The sequence below is a fragment of the Calonectris borealis genome, chromosome 3 (genome assembly GCF_964195595.1).
Source record: "Calonectris borealis chromosome 3, bCalBor7.hap1.2, whole genome shotgun sequence".
NCBI lineage: Eukaryota > Metazoa > Chordata > Aves > Procellariiformes > Procellariidae > Calonectris > Calonectris borealis.
The window spans coordinates 76,604,958-76,622,475 of NC_134314.1; the positions used below are offsets into that span (position 1 = coordinate 76,604,958).

The following is a 17,518-nucleotide window of genomic DNA, read 5'->3' on the forward strand; positions in this document are numbered from 1 at the left end:
AAGGGGATGACACTGCAGACTACTCTTACGGGCACTGAATGAGCTAGACAATGAGGACAACAATGGCTCATCTAGGTTTGACCCTCTCCCTTTGTACACCTTCCTCGGGGCAGACTGTCATGGGGGGCATTAGTATGGGTAAAACTGTCATATGTGTCTGGTTTTTTTCCCAGCTCATTTTGCTTTCTATTATTGTCTGAGAAAACTAATTCTGATACAAAAGGAACATAATAACGCTGTTTGCTTTTTAATTATTATTTGGGTTGTTAATATTTATTTTGCAATAAGATAACAAATCATCTTTAATCTGTGAAGTTGAAATAATGAAGATGTAGTTTTAGTGAAGTTAAGTACACATCTTCTAATTGCTAGTTTTTAATTCTCTGGAGAATTTTCATTATTTTGTAGATGAATTACATGATACAGTAATGTGAATAATATTACGTACAATTGATCTATTTAAAATTGGAATAACTTGGTTTTTTCTTAAAGGATAAGAAAAGATGTGCCAGTTCACACTTAACTCTGTAAAACAGGAATTTGTTTTAATTTTGTATCTTGAAATGGCCCTAACAGAGTTTTTCTGACATCTGAATAAATGTGCTACTTTTTTTATGTTTGCAGCTATTCATCGAAACAGTCCCCGTCCTGTAAAAGTACCTCGGTGCCATAGTGATCCACCAAATCCTCATCTTATCATCCCCACGCCTGAAGGCTTCAGGTATTTAGCATTAGTACAGAGTTCTAAACTGGTTTATCCTCTCTTGGCTATGCTGACTGTCAGCAACTGGAAAATCTTTTCTTTCCTGTTGAGGGCAAAACAGGTAGAAAAAATTAGCATGTTAGTGATCCGAATTTTATCGATGTGCTTTGAAGGACAGTGTAGTTTCTTTTTCTCAGTGTGCCCCTCTCCCCCCCGCCTTTTTTTTACAGTTTTTATTTACAACATTTTATTGGTGCATGCTTTCTCACTTTGAAGTCATTCTTATCCACTTTGTCTTTCCTGAAAACAATGTTTCAATGTAACAAGCTTTAATTCAGTGAAAACTGCTCATTAACAAGACTTTTATTTCCTTCCCCACTTTGAATGTCTGCATACGTGCCCGTGACAGTGCTTTCTGTAGTTTAGCACAGAAAAGACTTAAAAATGTAGCATTCTGGAATATGGTGGCATTTCTGTGTCATTACCAACCTGCTGTGAAGAAGCTTAAAACAATGGATGGTTTTGCTTCCCTTTGAAAGAGTTGACATGAGAATTAACGCAAGAATAGTTTTTAAAATTTTCAAAATAAACTTTGCCATGCGTATTTTTACACAAACAGAGGGCCTTATTTTTCAAGAAGATCAGCACAGTGTCAAACTCTACACTTGACTTTTTTTTTTGAAAGTTGCTTAGCTGTTGGCAGAAACTAGCACTATTCTAAAGATTTGGAGATTTTCATTTTCAAGATTATTATTATTGTACATATTGACAGCCCCTGAAGCTTCTGAGACCCAGAATTATTCCACATAAAAGTCTTTATGTACTTGAAAAACTTTAAAATCAGGCTCATTATGCACACTTCAAAATTTTATTTTTAAAATAAACTTTCAACTCCATACATTTTTTACTTTTTTTTTTTTAAAACTGTTTCCTGAAGTTTTTCTTCTTGCCACAGCACACGGAGTCTCCCTTGTGATGCACGGAACCATTGCAACGTTGCTGTCAGTCGCCCCGCTCCCATCGGTAGCGACTCAGCTCAACCCAAACCTGTCAGCAGTGCAAATGATACCAGGTAGCTCCGCTCCATGACGTAGCAGCCTCATTCTACTTACATCACCCATATAACTGTTTCCGTGTACTTGCATTCTAGTAGATCATTTGCACCATGCTTTTCCGTCCCATCATGTCTTCCACTGGCTCCTTTGTTCATGTTTGACTTGAGCAAAATCTTACGTCTTAGATGATAAGACCGCTTTCAGATTTAACTTGTAGTTAAAGCATGCGGTTCTGACGTAGATTACAAATTTGCTCAGTAAAAATTAACATATGCCAGTCAGTTCATCGTTATAACTTTACTAAATGATTAGTACTGATAACTAACACTTTGCACTAAGATGACTGTAAGATGCAAATAAGCCCAAGGAATTTTTTTTTATATTGGCTAACAGTTTTGGTATTGTTATTGTCTGCCATAAATGTTTTGAAATACTATATAGTGGCAAACACAGAATTAAACACGTAAGATTTCAGGAGGGTTTTTTTATTTCTTGCTGCACCTTTGGCTTCTTAGGGTTGTGCAGAGTAAACTTAATATGAAGGAAACCATTCCCGCATCAGGATATGTAACAGAAACCACTCCTGTATCATCTGTTTGCAGAGGTCACGAGTGAATTTCTTGGCAGACCTATGTTAGTATCTTTCCTGCTTTTTGGCCTCTGATTTGGCTGTTATATTTCAGACTGTTGATGTTCCTTCTTCCCATACCACAGTCAGACCATTGACATGTCTCCCAAGTTCTCTAAATTTACTCTTTTTATTTTTTTTTTTTTCCTCCTGCACCCCTGACTGTGAAAATCCTGCTATTCACACAATGATATTATCTTAGTGTTTCTAAATAGCTTTTTGGATTCTTATTTCTACTGCAGAGTACCAAAAGCTCTCTTGTACAAGTGAGCTTCGTATGAATATTCAAGATTCGTATGAATGGACACACATGATCTGATTGTATCACACAACTGTAGAGAAAAGAAAGAACAGGTAGTGAAGGAACAACAGATTGATGGTGACCAAAGTGAACTTAGATATGACTTGATTATGAATTATTTATTTTTTAATAAATAATTTTCAGTTGTTAGCCAGCAAACCATCATGGTTTGTAGATTTGTACCAGATGCACAGCAGAAGCATGCATTAAGGTGTTAAGAGGGAAGTTGCCACTTTTTACATAAAATCTTTCCTGCAAGTCTTTTCAGTTTATTTTTATGATAAGATTTGACTTGCACCCTTGTGAGTCTGGGCCCTTTTTTTCTGATTGAAAATACATCCTGAATTTTTGTCATTCGAACTACATGTATTTGTTATATATCCTTCATGCTTCTGTTTTAAGCCCCCTGTTGAAAAAGACAGAGTAGGCAGTAGTCTGCAGCACTATGCAATTGAAAAGCCCTTTTCAAGTAAGTAGCATTCTAGAGAATTTTCACTGAGAGGTTCTGGCAGCTTTATAAGCTGGCAGGGTGATGGTTAATTAGTATTTATGATTTTGAAAATGCAGAACTTGTTTAATTGATAATTAGTCTTTACACAGCAAGTGATTTTGAGCACTTTGAGCCAAGGCATGTCTTTGAAATTAGTTAATTTTTCAAGAGGGAGATAGGAGGCTAGTTTTTTAAAACTTGTAGACTTTGTTGTGATTTTATACCGCTTGATGCAACTGTCAGGTTTATAATTTGACACACTTGAATACAGTGTTATATTCTTTTAATATTTTCTGCATGTGTGTCCTACACAAATATTGATCAAAGTGTGAAGACATTTTGACAGTTTCTTCTAATTCAAGAAGATAGTCATTAGGAAGAAAAAAAAGAGATTTCTACTTCTTAGTTGCAATCAAATGCATAATACTGTCATGGATTGTAACATGAAAGTTGATGTGAATGTAGCGTTTTAGTTGAATTGCCTAGGCCTGTTTTTCAAAGACTTATTTTTCTTAGAGCTCTCCGTTTTTACTTTTCTAAGGGTTGTTAATAAAATATCCCGTGATTTTTTTTTTTTATGCACTGCCTGGATTTTTAAGTAGCATCGTTTAACCCCCTGTATTACCTAAGAAGAATTTGAAGAAAAAAATTATTAAAGCAGAGACAGAGTTTTGGAAGCTGTTGGGTTTTTTTAGGGGTTTTGTTTATTGAGGAAGGAAAAATATTACAACATAATGTATTTATAGCAAATTTCTGTTTTTAATACAGTTAAAAGAAAGTTGCAAACTTTAACACGTTGCAGTCTTAATTATGGATTTCATTTATTTGTGCTCCAAAAGAGAAATGGAATCTGTTGGATCAAGAAAGTGTTTTGTGGTTTTGTATGCAAGAAGTGTGGGGTCCATCTGCTGCAATAGCACAGAAACAGAAACTTTGTACACTTTCCAGAAACTCTTTAGACATTTATGACATGATTGTAGGCATTAAATATCTATAAAAAGTTGAATGTAGGAACTTGAATGTAGGAACTTGATAAATCAATTGTACTAGTCAGTGCGTAGTGCACAAATGCCACCATAATTCTATTGAAGTTTTTCTTTTTAAAAGAAAAAAAAATCAGTTTAATATAACTAGAAAGTAAAATCCAAAGCAGCAATACCTGGTTGTTTACATTGAGCTTTCTGATGGTTATACATTTACACTATGTTCATACTAATGACCTTTATAAATGTTTAATTTCAGAGCTAGCTGGGGTTATTATTCATAATTTTATATTTATCCACTGGACTGGAGCAGAAATTTAGCAACTCATCTTCTCTTTTACTCCATTTCTTTGCCTAATAACATGCATAATCTTTCTGGACACACACAATAAAAGATCTGGGTGACTAAGATGGGCCTGAAATGGATTTTAGACACCTGCATTCAAAGCTGTGATACTTAAGGTCCTCGGTTCAGCTACTGCCTCATTTTAGAGGTGGTTTAGCTTTGCTTGTCTTGAAGCTCTTTGTGCATTTAGAATTGTTGCTCTGTATGTGCTTCAGAATAACCTCAGCCTTCTTGCTGATTAAAACCTCAACTTCCTGAAGAGTACTGAGGATTTCCACTAGTTCAGTTTCAGTTCCTCCTCAAACTTGAAAGATCTAGTTGGCAATAGTAGGGAATGCAACTTGAAAGATCTGGTTGGCCATAGTAGGGAATGCAAAGCAAACATTATACTGAGAACATTTGTATGGGAAGAAGGTGTCTTGGGTTTTGGCTTCTGTTCTCAAGATTGTGAAGATTGTGTCTTTTTCTTCTTTTTTTTTTTTTTTTTTTTACATTTATTAGGTAATAATTGGGTACAATTTGGAAGCAACTTTAGGGCTGTAGGGAAGTCCTCTCATAGGTGTGTGCACTTTGTGATGCCAGGTATCTTTCATCTTTTTGTAGTTGTTAGCTTTCAGTGAAGGATTTAACAACGTTCCCTGCTTTCCAGTAATATTTAGCTCATACCTCTAAAGCATTATGTTAAAGGAGGCATCATCACAGCTCTTCCCAACCATGCTTTAAAAATTGAAAGGAAGCCTTGCCCAAAAGGGAGTTATGGTAGAAAAACTTTCATGAGGAATTTATGGCTCTAAAACATGAGTGGATTGATTGATGTCTTGGGCTGGAGAAAGGTCCCTGAAGATTTAAGGATTTAAGACTCATTTCTCTCAGTATTGTTTCCCTTTCTGTTCAGCATGCTTATTCATCTGGGTCTTATTCTGAGGTATCTAATTCTACTCTGTGCTGTCTGGAGGAGCTGGGGCCTCCAAGCAGTCAAGCTGATGTCATTTAACACTGTCCTTCCTGTCAGCTGGCTTGTGGCTCTTCCCACTAGTTTCGACGTAATGACTATGGACTATGAGTGTATTTGCAGCGCACTAGGAGCATATGAATTCAGGTACCACCCTTCATCTGATAATGTGGCTCACATTATCACTCAGCTGAATCATTTCTGATTGTATATCCAAACCTGGCACCAGCTGCATCCTGCAGCAGCTGTCTTAGTAGTATGTTACAAGTCATGAAAATGGATTCTGTTGTTACGGGCAAGTAACAGTTTCAAGTAGTTTATGCTTTTGAAGCTTAGGTTCTTTTCATAGAGTGGCATAACTAAAATTATATAAAAAGTCTTCATTTGGGGGAAAAAATAGCATAGAAAGGCTTTTCAGTTTACCTCTCAGCATCAGTTTTTCTTTCATGTTACTTTCATGGTTCATGTCCTAGGCTTCAGAGGTTCTTTCTCTTTAAAACTGCAGTTAAATTGTCACTAGTAGTTATTTAGTGCAATGCTAAGTTAATTAGTACAATGGCTCTTTTTAACAGGGGTTCCAGTGTCCCTGAAAATGATCGACTGGCTTCAATAGCAGCTGAGTTGCAGTTCAGATCCCTTAGTCGTCACTCCAGTCCCACTGAAGAGCGAGAAGGTGATTGTCACAGTAACAGATTGTGACCTGGATGTGCCGATGATATATGTCATTAACATATTTCTCTCTGTTCCCAGTTCTTACCCTTATTAAAAATCTTTTTCACCTTTTCCCATTCAAAAATCTTAGATTTTTAACTTCTAGGCTTATATTGTCAGAGTAAGTTCTTCTGTTTTCAGACATATCCACTATTCTCTTGCCTTTCATATTGTTTCTGAATTGTACCTGAAGGAATTTCCTGGTGTGTTACTAAGTTACAGTGTTCAAAATGAAATGAGTAACATGATTGCTGAATTATATACCCCATTCAATGGTAAATTTCTAAATGCTGTTAATGAGATATGAACCAGACCCATCAGGACAGTGAAGAGTTTTCTGTCCAGTTCTTTAACTACCACTGCAGTATTCGTCTTACAAATACTTGCTGTTACTTGAATCCTGGAAGAAGGGACAGGGTGTGTGACTTGAGGTCCTGATCAGGGCTCCTCCTTCAGGTTTCTGCAGCCCCTGTATGTGTAGTATTTATTACAACAAATAACCTTGAAACATTGATTGTTAAGATAGTGTGTTATGTGCAAATTAAAATTAAGTACAAAATCCCAAGCGAAGCAGAGTTGATATTGTGGTCATCCTGCAAAATGAAGTGGATTTTGAAGAAAAAAATGCCTTAAAAATTTATACTAAGAGGTGTGGGAGATTTTTTTGTTGTTTTTTTTTTTTTTTTAAGCAGATCTTGAAAATATTGTCTGCCTCATGCTTATTCCCTTTTTTATGTATCATACAGATATGGGAAACTGGCTTAGGTTGGAATAAATACAGGTCTTTTTCTAAGGAACCTTAGAAAATTGTTTTCCTACAGATTTCTTACATATTTAATTCTGAGTGCCCTGACTTGAAGTGCTTCCCTCAGTTATGGAAGGAGATCTCTGTTCCTGTATAAATTAAGTCCTATTTCAGAATAGCTTTCATAATTTGTTTCCTAAAGATAAGTAATTTTTTAACTCAATAGCATACATTGCTATATGGTTGCCTCATGTACTTGTAGGGTGTATTAGTCCTGGTATGTAAGATCTCAGCTTCTGCTGAATATAGTGGCATAATCCTTAATATGAGATAAAGCCACTTTTATGCTCACAGTGTTATTTCTCTAGAACCATCGTATCCAAAAGGAGATTCAAGTGGCTCATCCCGGCGGAGTTGGGAGCTCAGAACTTTAATCAACCAGACCAAAGGTAGGTGTTTAGGAGTCACTATAATGTCATGTCTGTTAAACTAGTGCTGTAATAAAAGTTTGAAACTTAATGCTGATTGAGAAGAGGTTTTCACAGCTTTGTACATAGGGAGGGGAAAAAATAAAATCCTGATTGCAGGTAGAAGATGCTGCTAACAAAATCACAAGGTGTACTCTCTGAGGTAGGTGTAATTAAACTTAATAAAAATTAACATTCTTTCAGTTTCTGAAAGATACTAGCAGTGTTCTGCAAAATGAGTACATTTATTACTATAGGAATTGCAGAAGTTTGCTGTCCCTATTTAGTGCCTAATTATGAATTGTGTGACAGTAGGAAGCACTTCCTCACTTCCTAAGATCTCTCCCTGGGATGGGATTTTCTTATTTTGGATGTCTAACAATGTGTGATCCTACACTATTTCCCAAATTCAAGGCTATTACGGGGCCTCTTCCTCTCTTCCTGCTGCTTATTTTCATGAAACTTAAAGTAACTTGATTACTTCTGAGACTCCTATATTGTACAGATATATACATGTAGCTTGCTTGTATATATTCTGGCAGGGTGGGGAAAAAATGTTTTCTGTCATGTAAAAACTGGTCTCTCATGATGTGGCTCAGACAGAACACAGGAAGAACAGCAAATTTTTTTCTGAAATCTAGAAGGCTTATTTTTTGTTTGGAACATAAACACTGAAGGAATTGAGTTTGTTAAACTAGAAAAGAAGAATGAGGGAAAACTTGAAAATTTCTAGAAGACTGCTGCAGTGGGAACTGGTTTTACTGTCCACTGTGAATAAGACAAAGATTTTGGTTTAAAACTACAGCAGGCAGATTTAGTGTAGATGAAGTGGTATTAATTATAGGTGGGCAGTAGAATATATCATTTGGGAGTATCAGTATCTCCATCTTTTGGAGGCTGTTAGAAGCAGGTTAGACTACTGCCTGTCAACAGTGACAGATGTGTAATTTTTGTGCTTTACAAGGAGGGGATAAATTAATGCCGCTCTGAGATTTCTTCCGGCCTTGCTCACTAGGATTCTGTTTCATGATAAGACTTGAAAGCTGGAGTTATCTAATACCTCTAAATCTTTGAAATAACAGACGCTATGAGTTTTCCAAGAAACCTCTCATGTCTCTGTAGAGCAAAACCTTACCTGTCCTTCTTTCCTTGGTGCTCTTAATGACCCTAACATATTTCCACTATCTATCGGTGGTTATTTACAGTCCAAATGCAAACAAGCATGTTGCATTTCATACATTTAATTTCCTTGAATCCAATAAGAGGTGATTAGAAGAGTACCAGTAGTCTCATTTTACGTTAGTTTCATATGTGATTCATAAGTGATAGTTTCATATGAGAGTGCCAAAATGTTTTATTCTTTTCCTACATCTTAAATTAGACTCACAAATGAGTTGTCTTCTAACTCAGGTCACTTCACGTGATATCAAAAGGTAACAAAATATAAAAACAGCGAATATTTCTCAATCAAGGAAATTGTTCATCACTCTTTTTAGACACTGCTTCCAAGCAAGCACCGATTGAAGCTGTTCAAAAGTCTGTTCAGTTGTTTGAAGAAAGGAGATACAGAGAGATGAGGAGGAAGAACATCATTGGCCAAGTTTGTGACACACCGAAATCTTATGATAATGTCATGCATGTAGGTTTGAGAAAAGTGACTTTCAAGTGGCAGAGAGGAAACAAAATTGGTACGTTCTTTATACCTTCATTTATCAAGCTCAAATACCAAGCTTAATATTTTTGAAGGAAATCTAAGACTATCTTTTGAAATCTTGGGTCTCCACGTAGGTAGTATCAGCTTTAGTGAAATCAGAATGCTAAAATACAAAATACTGTTGCAGCTAGGATTTCCTTTATGCAGAACTTGAGTGAAGTTTTCACTGGTCAAATAACAAGAAACAAAGGAGGAGAAGGATTTGGTTAGGACAATTACTTGGGTATGATCCTGCGATTCCTGCATGTGTTTAACCTTTGAGAACGTTTGAGTTCTGCTTTTGAAAGAACCAGAAATATGAATGGAAATGAGCACAAAATTTGTGCTCTGTTTAAATTACCAATATTGTTGTTGTTTCCCCCATATGATCATTGTTTCCTCTCTGGTTTGTGGGGAAAATCTGCATATTCATGAGAAGTTTTCTTTCAAGTCAGCCTGTTAATGTAATGTTTTTACTTTCAATCAGCTTGAATTCAGGACTAGGAATGTAGTGTTAGGTGTTACAGGTTTAAAAGCTGCTTGAAATTTTAAATGAAAATAAAGGTAAATAACCTTGGCAAGCTCAGTTTTCAGAGATGTTTTCTAATTGCAGTTGATGTACATGTTGTTTATTGAATGTAGTGTAATTAATTTTTCTTATTTTTACCTCAATTCTGCAGGTGAAGGCCAGTATGGGAAGGTCTATACCTGCATCAGTGTTGACACTGGAGAGCTGATGGCTATGAAGGAAGTGAGTACTCTGTATATAAGAATCACTGCTGCCCTTGTTTTTTTTCCAAACCAAATGTGCATGACTTAGCAGGCATTAAGGATTTCTGAACACTGTTGTTAGCGAACTGGGAAAGGATGGGAAGACAGATTGTTTCTTCATGTAGCCACATCTGCTATTATCACTTGTTCCTCCTTAAGTTGCTTAAGCTTTTTCTTTTCAGTTTACAACTTTCAATCTAAATGTGTGTAGAATGGATAATGTTTTTTTACTAATCTCATAGGGATGTCGTGAACTTAATGAATGCTTGCTTAATATGTGTGAACTCCCATTAAGAGATCTCAGATTAATTTGGAAAGAGTTTTCTGATTAGTGAAGAATGTACACAAACTTATATTTTACTTTGCAGTATTTCATCTCACAATTTATTCCTTTTTTCTTCATTCCTTAGAGCAAAATATAGGAAGTGTCACATCAAATGTTTTTCAGCTTCTCCTGTAGTTTAAGTGAGCTAGGCTGAGTCACAAAACTGTTGACTAACCTGGTGGGTACAGAAAATTTAATTTTCAGGATAGAAGTAAGTAAAGCTGTGTAGGCGTAGAGATCCATTTTCCCTACAGCACCTTGTTTTTTAAAATATTTGTATTGTTTAGTTTTATTGCATTTCTACATCTTCAGACAACTGCGAGCATCAGCTGTTCCCAACAGTTACCATGCCAGCCATTTGATGCCAGAGCAGCTACATTTTATGAGCCAGTTCTTCCACACACATGATGTGTATCTGATCTCAAACGTGTGGAAGCACTGGGCTTGTGTTTAACTTCTTGTACCATACTCATTCACTGACTAATACCAACACTTGAAATTTTGTTGTTGTCTTGTTTGGTTTTTTTTTCCCGCCCAATGAAATAACATTTTTTCTTCCCAATCAGTAGCACACACTGTTTCTGGAATTCGAAGTTGCTTTCTAGATGCAGGTGCTTTTTAAGATTAGCATGTGTGTGCTCTGTAGCAGAAGTTCAAATAAGTTAAATGGACCTTGTTTGACAGACACTTCACTAGTAAGCTAAATATACAATGTGCTGCCTTTTGCTGTAGTATTTTTAACTTACAGAATTATTTCACCAAGAAACATTCCCCGCCTCCCCACTGTGAGTGTAAATGCAAACTGTTTGCAACTTCCAAATAAAAGACACTTCTGGATTTCCTTAAGAGTACCTTGGGAGAAGATCTATTTATTTATTTTTAAACTGATTAAAAACATTGCATTCCCCCCGCCCCCCAAGACTTCTTCAGACTTACTGTCTTAATCACAGTGTCGTTAAAATCTCTACCAATTATAGTGGACAAGCTTTACTACAAATACATAGTATTGCACTTTGAAGTGTTAGGAAATACGTAATATACTTGAATGTTATTTGTCACCTTTTTGTAATCTCCATGTATTTAATTTTACCGCTGTTTGAGTACAAACTGTATCCTGCAGTTGTTACACAGAACAAATCAACCATAACATCCTAGCAACCAAAGGTAAAATATGTGCATTTATTTCTCTAGCAGTTGTCCTGTCCTCAATTAATGAAGTTTCTGCTTTCTACCAGTATGGTAGAAGTAGCATCTTCCATAACTTGCTATGCATTTTGCTTATCTTTGTGTGAACAGAAACTTTAAATCAGTTTTTCAGAAGACTTGATAATTTTTTCCTCCATGAAAAATCCATCACAGCGTGTTGTAGGAGAACTAATGAAAAGCTGTTTCTTTCATCAAAACCTTTATGATTGTATTTGTTCCATGCCACACCTTTTCCTTGCAGCTGCTTCATTCTCAATGAAGAAACCCCTCAAAGAAATCCCTTAGAATCTCCGTTGATGAAGTACCTGGCAACTAGTCTTTCTTGAATGATAGCTCTCGCTGATGTTACTTTCAGATTCTCTTGTACTGTGGCTATCTACCACATTTAAGCTAGAAGGCAAGCTCGGAAGAGAGATAAATGTGCACACATGTGTGTATTTATACATTTAAGTAGCAGCATTTTGCTTTTATAAAGTTTATAAATCATCATATTTGTATGCAATTTTCCAAAAATAGTTTGGTGTTCTTAGTTTGGGGATGAAGGGGTGGTATTTTGGGGCTTTTTGTGTGAAGATGCTGGTTTTTAAAAAAAAAAAAAAAAAAGAAAAAAAGAATAGCTTTTTAGCTGTTTTCTTCATTTGTGTTTGGGTTTAGGATGGGTTGGTTTTTTTGGGTGTTTTTTATTCTGCTTTTTTGTTCCTTAGTAATTTGAAATAGTGGCAAAATAATGAAAAATCTTTCTTGCAGATAAGATTTCAACCTAATGATCACAAAACCATCAAAGAAACAGCCGATGAACTGAAGATTTTTGAAGGCATCAAACACCCTAATCTTGTTCGTTATTTTGGTGTGGAACTCCATAGGGTAAGAAAACATAAATTATTGGGGCTTTTTCATAGGGCAGAGAGAAAATTTTTAAGAAGCTTTGGATCATGGAGGTTTTACTTGAGAACATTCTAGTTTAGCTTAATTGTCTGGACATCTCTGTGAATTGCAGTGTATCTTTTTTCCTCTGAATGTTGAGGTCTCTGAAACATAGTTTAGAGACCTTTTTGGAACTGGTACATAAACAGAGAAGGTTCGCAATAAGTGAATAGAGCGAGTAATGCTGGAGCTATTGTATGCTGCTACTCTGTTTAACTGCTATAAAAGCAAGCTGTATCATATATGGTATGGTAACTTTTGCATGTAGATAAAGACTAGACAGCCTAAAACCCTTCACTGTTAGCAACAAAGGTTGTACCAATATCTTGTTAATTCCTGGAAAGATTTTGTGCTGGCGTTTAAATCTTGATGCCAGACAAGTATCTTAAGGAAGCAGACGTTTTGGAATTCAGCTAGCATCTCTTCAGAAGGAAAAACGAGTTTCTTGCTTCAGCCGCAGAACTAATGAAGCCTGGTTTTCTTAGGGAGTTGGATTCCGGAGTTGCGTGCTGAGATACCCTACTTTTTATTACTCTGCTTCCCACATGCCTTTCCCACCTCCCCCTGTGAGTCTCAGGTCCTTCCTGTATCTCCACCCAGCGAGGTGGGCAGGGAACAGGACGCTTGGTGTCTGGCTGGAAAGCGGTGTGTGGTTTTGACTGATTTGCTCAATACGAATGAGTTGATTTGCTGCCCCATTGCTGGTTTAGAAGGCAACAAAGGCTGCTTTTTGTCTGCATTTCTTTACTTGGGGACACAACTTTGGGTGTCTGTGCCCTGGGTCATTGGTTTCTCAGGCTGGTTCTAAGAGCTTAGTGTCTTTGCCATCTTTTTGTATGAATTAAGTCTGGTTGAAATTGGCTGGGCTTGGAAACAGAGAAAGGGAACAAGAACCTAACTTTTCCTTAAAGTGAGTTAGAGTTGGCGTGCTTGTTCAAGCCACAGACAACTACAAAAAACTTGCCCTCCCTAAACAATCAACACATGATATTGCAGGAACTGGGAGAGAGAGGGGAAAAACCCCACCAACCCCAAAACATCATTTTACCTTTTTTTCTAAATATGCAAAGGATCTTTTTGCTTAATATACAAAAGATTTCCAGACTGCTTTTTGGTTGATGCCAATATAACATATTTTATACCATCAAATAGTATCAGTTACACACAAATGATGCAGATAGACACGTAGCAGAGATTCTCCATAGCTGTGCAATAGAATATATTAGGTTGAAGCATGCTGAAGAGAATAGAGTTCTGAAGAGATGATTTATTAGATATTCCATGGTAAGAGGTGCTTCCATTAAAACATTACATGATACTTCCATTACTTTTTTCACAAACAAGGATGGAAGGAAAACTTGATCCTAATTCAGTATTTTAAAAAAACAAACAAACAAAAAAAAAAACCAATGAAATCCGGTTTGGTTCCCACAACAGGAAGAAATGTACATCTTCATGGAGTACTGTGATGAGGGCACTCTGGAGGAGGTATCAAAACTGGGCCTTCAGGAGCATGTCATTAGGCTCTACTCAAAGCAAATCACGATTGCTATCAATGTACTACATGAACATGGTATTGTTCATCGAGACATTAAAGGTAATGTTAACCAAAAAAGGTAATGTTGTTGTTTCAGTGTTGTAGATGAGGGTGGGGGGAAGTGATGGGGACATATCTGCAGATTTAGCGCACATTATCTGTACAGCCATTAAGTGTATAAAGCCTTCCACTCATTCTTCAATTTTCAATTTACAAGTTAATTGGCCAGTTACGTGCTCCTTTTTAAGTGCAGAACATAAAAAACATTCATCGTTGGCATTGCAAACTCATAAATTCTGCCCATGATTTATGTAGTTTCTGTAGAGGTTGTTAAGATTGTTGGGGATTGATCCAAACTCAAATTTTGGTCCTTGTATTTCTAGTACTAATACACTGAGTTATGTAATGCTGTTTTTCTTCTCATCTATGCAAGAAACAGTGGTGTTTCTGGGAGCTGACAAGCAGTGTGCTAGAGTTGTTCATCAGAACTTTTCCTTGTGATTCCCATTTTCCAGAAGAGTTCTAGGATTTCAGACGAATGGTTGAGTAAACATAGTAATAAAAGCCTTGTTAAAAGAAGTTGAAGGGAAGTTAAAGGGTAAAATTACTTATCTAGTGGGCTTTTTGCCATACATTTATCTACTCATGCCTGGCTTTCAGCTTTTGCTTACAAAATGAGCAGACTGGAACTACAGTAACTGAAGGGGGGTTGGTTTTGGCATTTGCTTAAGGCACCCAGTGGTAGTCCACATTTCACATTCATGTTTCTTTTCCTGCGCCTTCCAAGAACATCCTCCATGTCTAGTTATCTTGTTTTTGTTAGTATGGCATATTTTGCTCACCTACGGCAGAAACTTAACAGAAGGTAGGGGAAACAATGCACGCAATATGCCCTGCGAATGCTCATTTTATGACAAGGCAGTGCAACCCAACGATGCTGGGTTTCTATGTCCCTCTTGCTCACAGGGTTTTGAATCACCGCAGCAGTGTAGGAGGTTCCCAGTTGCTCTTGGTCCTTTGGCCTCGTGCTTCTCATTTGGGAAAAGAACTATCTACGATCCAGAGGCCTCCCACCCAGGTAGGCCACTCTTGAGTCAGTTTTGGCTTTTTTTCCTAGAAAACACTTTCCCTCACTCCCGTTCCCCAGCAATCTTGCCTTTTCTGGTTCTCCTTCCTGACCAAAGGTTTCTCTCCAGTTGTGGATTTCCCTCCATGCTTTTCACAATGCCCTCCTTGCCCTTTACTTGATCGTTCGATATCCAGGTTCTGCTTAGCTGGATTACGCTCTCCTGGAAGCTCGTTGTGATCAAAATCCAAGGCTGGCTGACAGGGGTTTCTTTTGTGCTGCTCTGTCATTGCTGATTTCAGGATATGTTTCCACATAGGTCTTCCTCTCATCAGGGAATGCAGTGAAGTAAGAAGAGCTGTTTAACAGAACTGTAATGCTATGTTATCTGAGGGCACTTCTGTTGCAACAGGTTCGTCATACCAAATGTTGGGGTATTCCTTGAGAATAACAGCAGCTATAAACAGAGGGTCCTGCAGACACATCTATGTATAGACCTTCCCAAAACTTAATGACAGAATATGAAGACAGACCACAGAGGGTATTTTTATAAAGGATGCCTGATGTTACATGGCAAGTCTCTTGCTCTTTGTCTCCTTTTATGCTAACATTGCATCCCCAAGTTTTCAGGCTAACAGCAGTAAAGAAAACTCTGGTTTTACTTTTACCTCTTATGTAGTCAGGTACTCTTGTTTTTCTGATACGGAAGAATGACAATATGTCATTCAAACTGTTAAAACTGCTTTCCTATGGAAATCTTGCTGTCAGATCACACTAGATCTTTCATGGCCAGTTTGCTAAACATCCCTCTGGATCTGTTTCTTTCAGCAGCAGATAACCAATTCTTACAGCAATTGTTTATACGTATCTCGCAGTTGTTGCCTGCAAGTACCTTGTGCTCAAAAATTGAGTCTTTCAGTTAATAGTGTCCACTTGTGCCACTGTTGTCTTTCAGATCCTATTATGTCATCCAGTTCTATGAGCGTAAAAGATGAAGCAAGACACAGCTGCCTTGAATCCTTTTTCAACTGTGGTTGTGAGAGTAAACTGAGGGTAGTATTGGCTGGTTGTTACACTTGGCTGCACTGGTTTTTATTAGTCTGCATCAATGTGTAAACCAACTGCTAGTATGTACCAGGTGATGAAGTCTTTTGGGTACTTTTTTAATCTCTATTCTGGGTATTGGGTTTTAACTCCTGTGGCTAAACCCAGATTCCTCAATTATAATTACTTCACTTTTTGTTCTGCTCAATGATCAAGAATGATGGAATATTTAATGCTGAAGGGAACCTCTGGACATCTCTGGTTGAATCCCCTGTTCAAAAGAGGGCCAATCTCGGCGTCAGATCCAATGTCAAATTAGATCATATTGCTCAGGACCTTGTTTAGTTGAGATACTCATATCTCCAGGGATGGAGATTCCCTTTTCTCTGGGCCCCATCCCAATGACCTATCCCATTGTGAAAAACTTTTTCCTGATACCTCCCTGGAATTTGCAGAGGTTGCTATTTGTGTCCATTGCCCCACATCCTTTCATAGTGTGGCTTTGAGGAAAAAGTCCGTTTCCATCTTCTTCATATCCTCCCATTACACAGCTGAAAACAGCAATAAATTCCACCACTCCTGCCCACTCCCCCAGTCTTCCCTTCTTCAAGCTAAACAAACCCATCTCTCCGCCTCTCCTTGTACATCGTGTGCACCAGCCCTCTCACCATCTTGATGCCTCTCTGCTGGATTTGCTCCAGTATGTCAATGTCTGTCTTGTACTGCGGGGCCCAAAAACAAGACACAGCACTCCAAGTGGGGCCTCGCAAGTGCTGAATTGAGAGGAGTTAATCACTGAGGTCATGCCTGGTGCTTTCTCTCTGGGAGAGAAGGGCATATTCCTGCAAAGTACTCAGATTGTGTTTTCAGAGTGAATACAGAAAACGAAGGGATTGTATCTGAAGCTTCAGTAAATCAGAAACCTGTGAATGAGATGTTCCAGGCCAGGAAGTCTGCATCCAAGCGTTACTGTGGTGTTGTCCTCTTGTTAACTTTGTTGTTAGCTCAAAATTTCTGCCATTCCTGCGTTCACGTCTTTGATGAGCACAAGGGAAGGAAGGTCATTCAACAAGAGATGGAAGGCTGTTCAACAGGAAACTATGGGCATGTGTCACACTTTCTAAGAGACTGAGTAAAAGAGGATGCTAAAGCTGATTTTCTGATTTTTATCAAAGGGTAGCATTTGGCCTGCTTGTTTCTTGAATGAATTTGGCTGCTGCACTGCTTAAGTGCTGGCTGAGGAATGTCTATGAGCTGCCCCTCTTTGTGGCATTATGCCACAGTCTTCAGTGGGGCTTTTGGTACTGCTCCTCGGACTCACAGTATTTACACCAGCAGCTTTGGAATATCACGCTAGTGAAGTTTTCACTGCACTTAATATGGGGCTGACTTGGCACAGAGATACAGGGCATGGAACTTCAGTTTAAATGCTTTGGGTCATAGCTATTGTTTTCTCTAGCAAGGGTACGGCTTTTGACATTTGCTCTTTGTTGTCAGTCTGCCCAGAAGGTCTTGTGGTATAAATGGCAGTAAGGCTGTGCAGAACTGGGCTACCTCTTGCCTCTGCCAAG

At 37.7% G+C, this 17,518-nt stretch overlaps 1 protein-coding gene across 9 annotated transcripts in view; it reads left to right on the top strand.

The window, feature by feature from the left end:
* MAP3K4 (mitogen-activated protein kinase kinase kinase 4) overlaps positions 1-17,518 on the top strand; it is a 74,144-nt gene that overhangs the window by 51,482 nt on the left and 5,144 nt on the right. For 5 of the 9 annotated variants that reach the window (XM_075146278.1, XM_075146279.1, XM_075146282.1 and 2 more), the window contains exons 16-23: positions 625-721; positions 1,659-1,775; positions 6,031-6,131; positions 7,283-7,363; positions 8,878-9,069; positions 9,755-9,825; positions 12,124-12,240; positions 13,738-13,897. In XM_075146278.1, coding sequence (XP_075002379.1) covers positions 625-721; positions 1,659-1,775; positions 6,031-6,131; positions 7,283-7,363; positions 8,878-9,069; positions 9,755-9,825; positions 12,124-12,240; positions 13,738-13,897 — 936 coding nt within the window. Of the gene's footprint in view, positions 1-624; positions 722-1,658; positions 1,776-6,030; positions 6,132-7,282; positions 7,364-8,877; positions 9,070-9,754; positions 9,826-12,123; positions 12,241-13,737; positions 13,898-14,803; positions 14,916-15,222; positions 15,316-17,518 lie in introns of all 9 variants that reach the window. The other 4 variants (XM_075146280.1, XM_075146281.1, XR_012673051.1 and 1 more) reach the window with 3 other exon arrangements.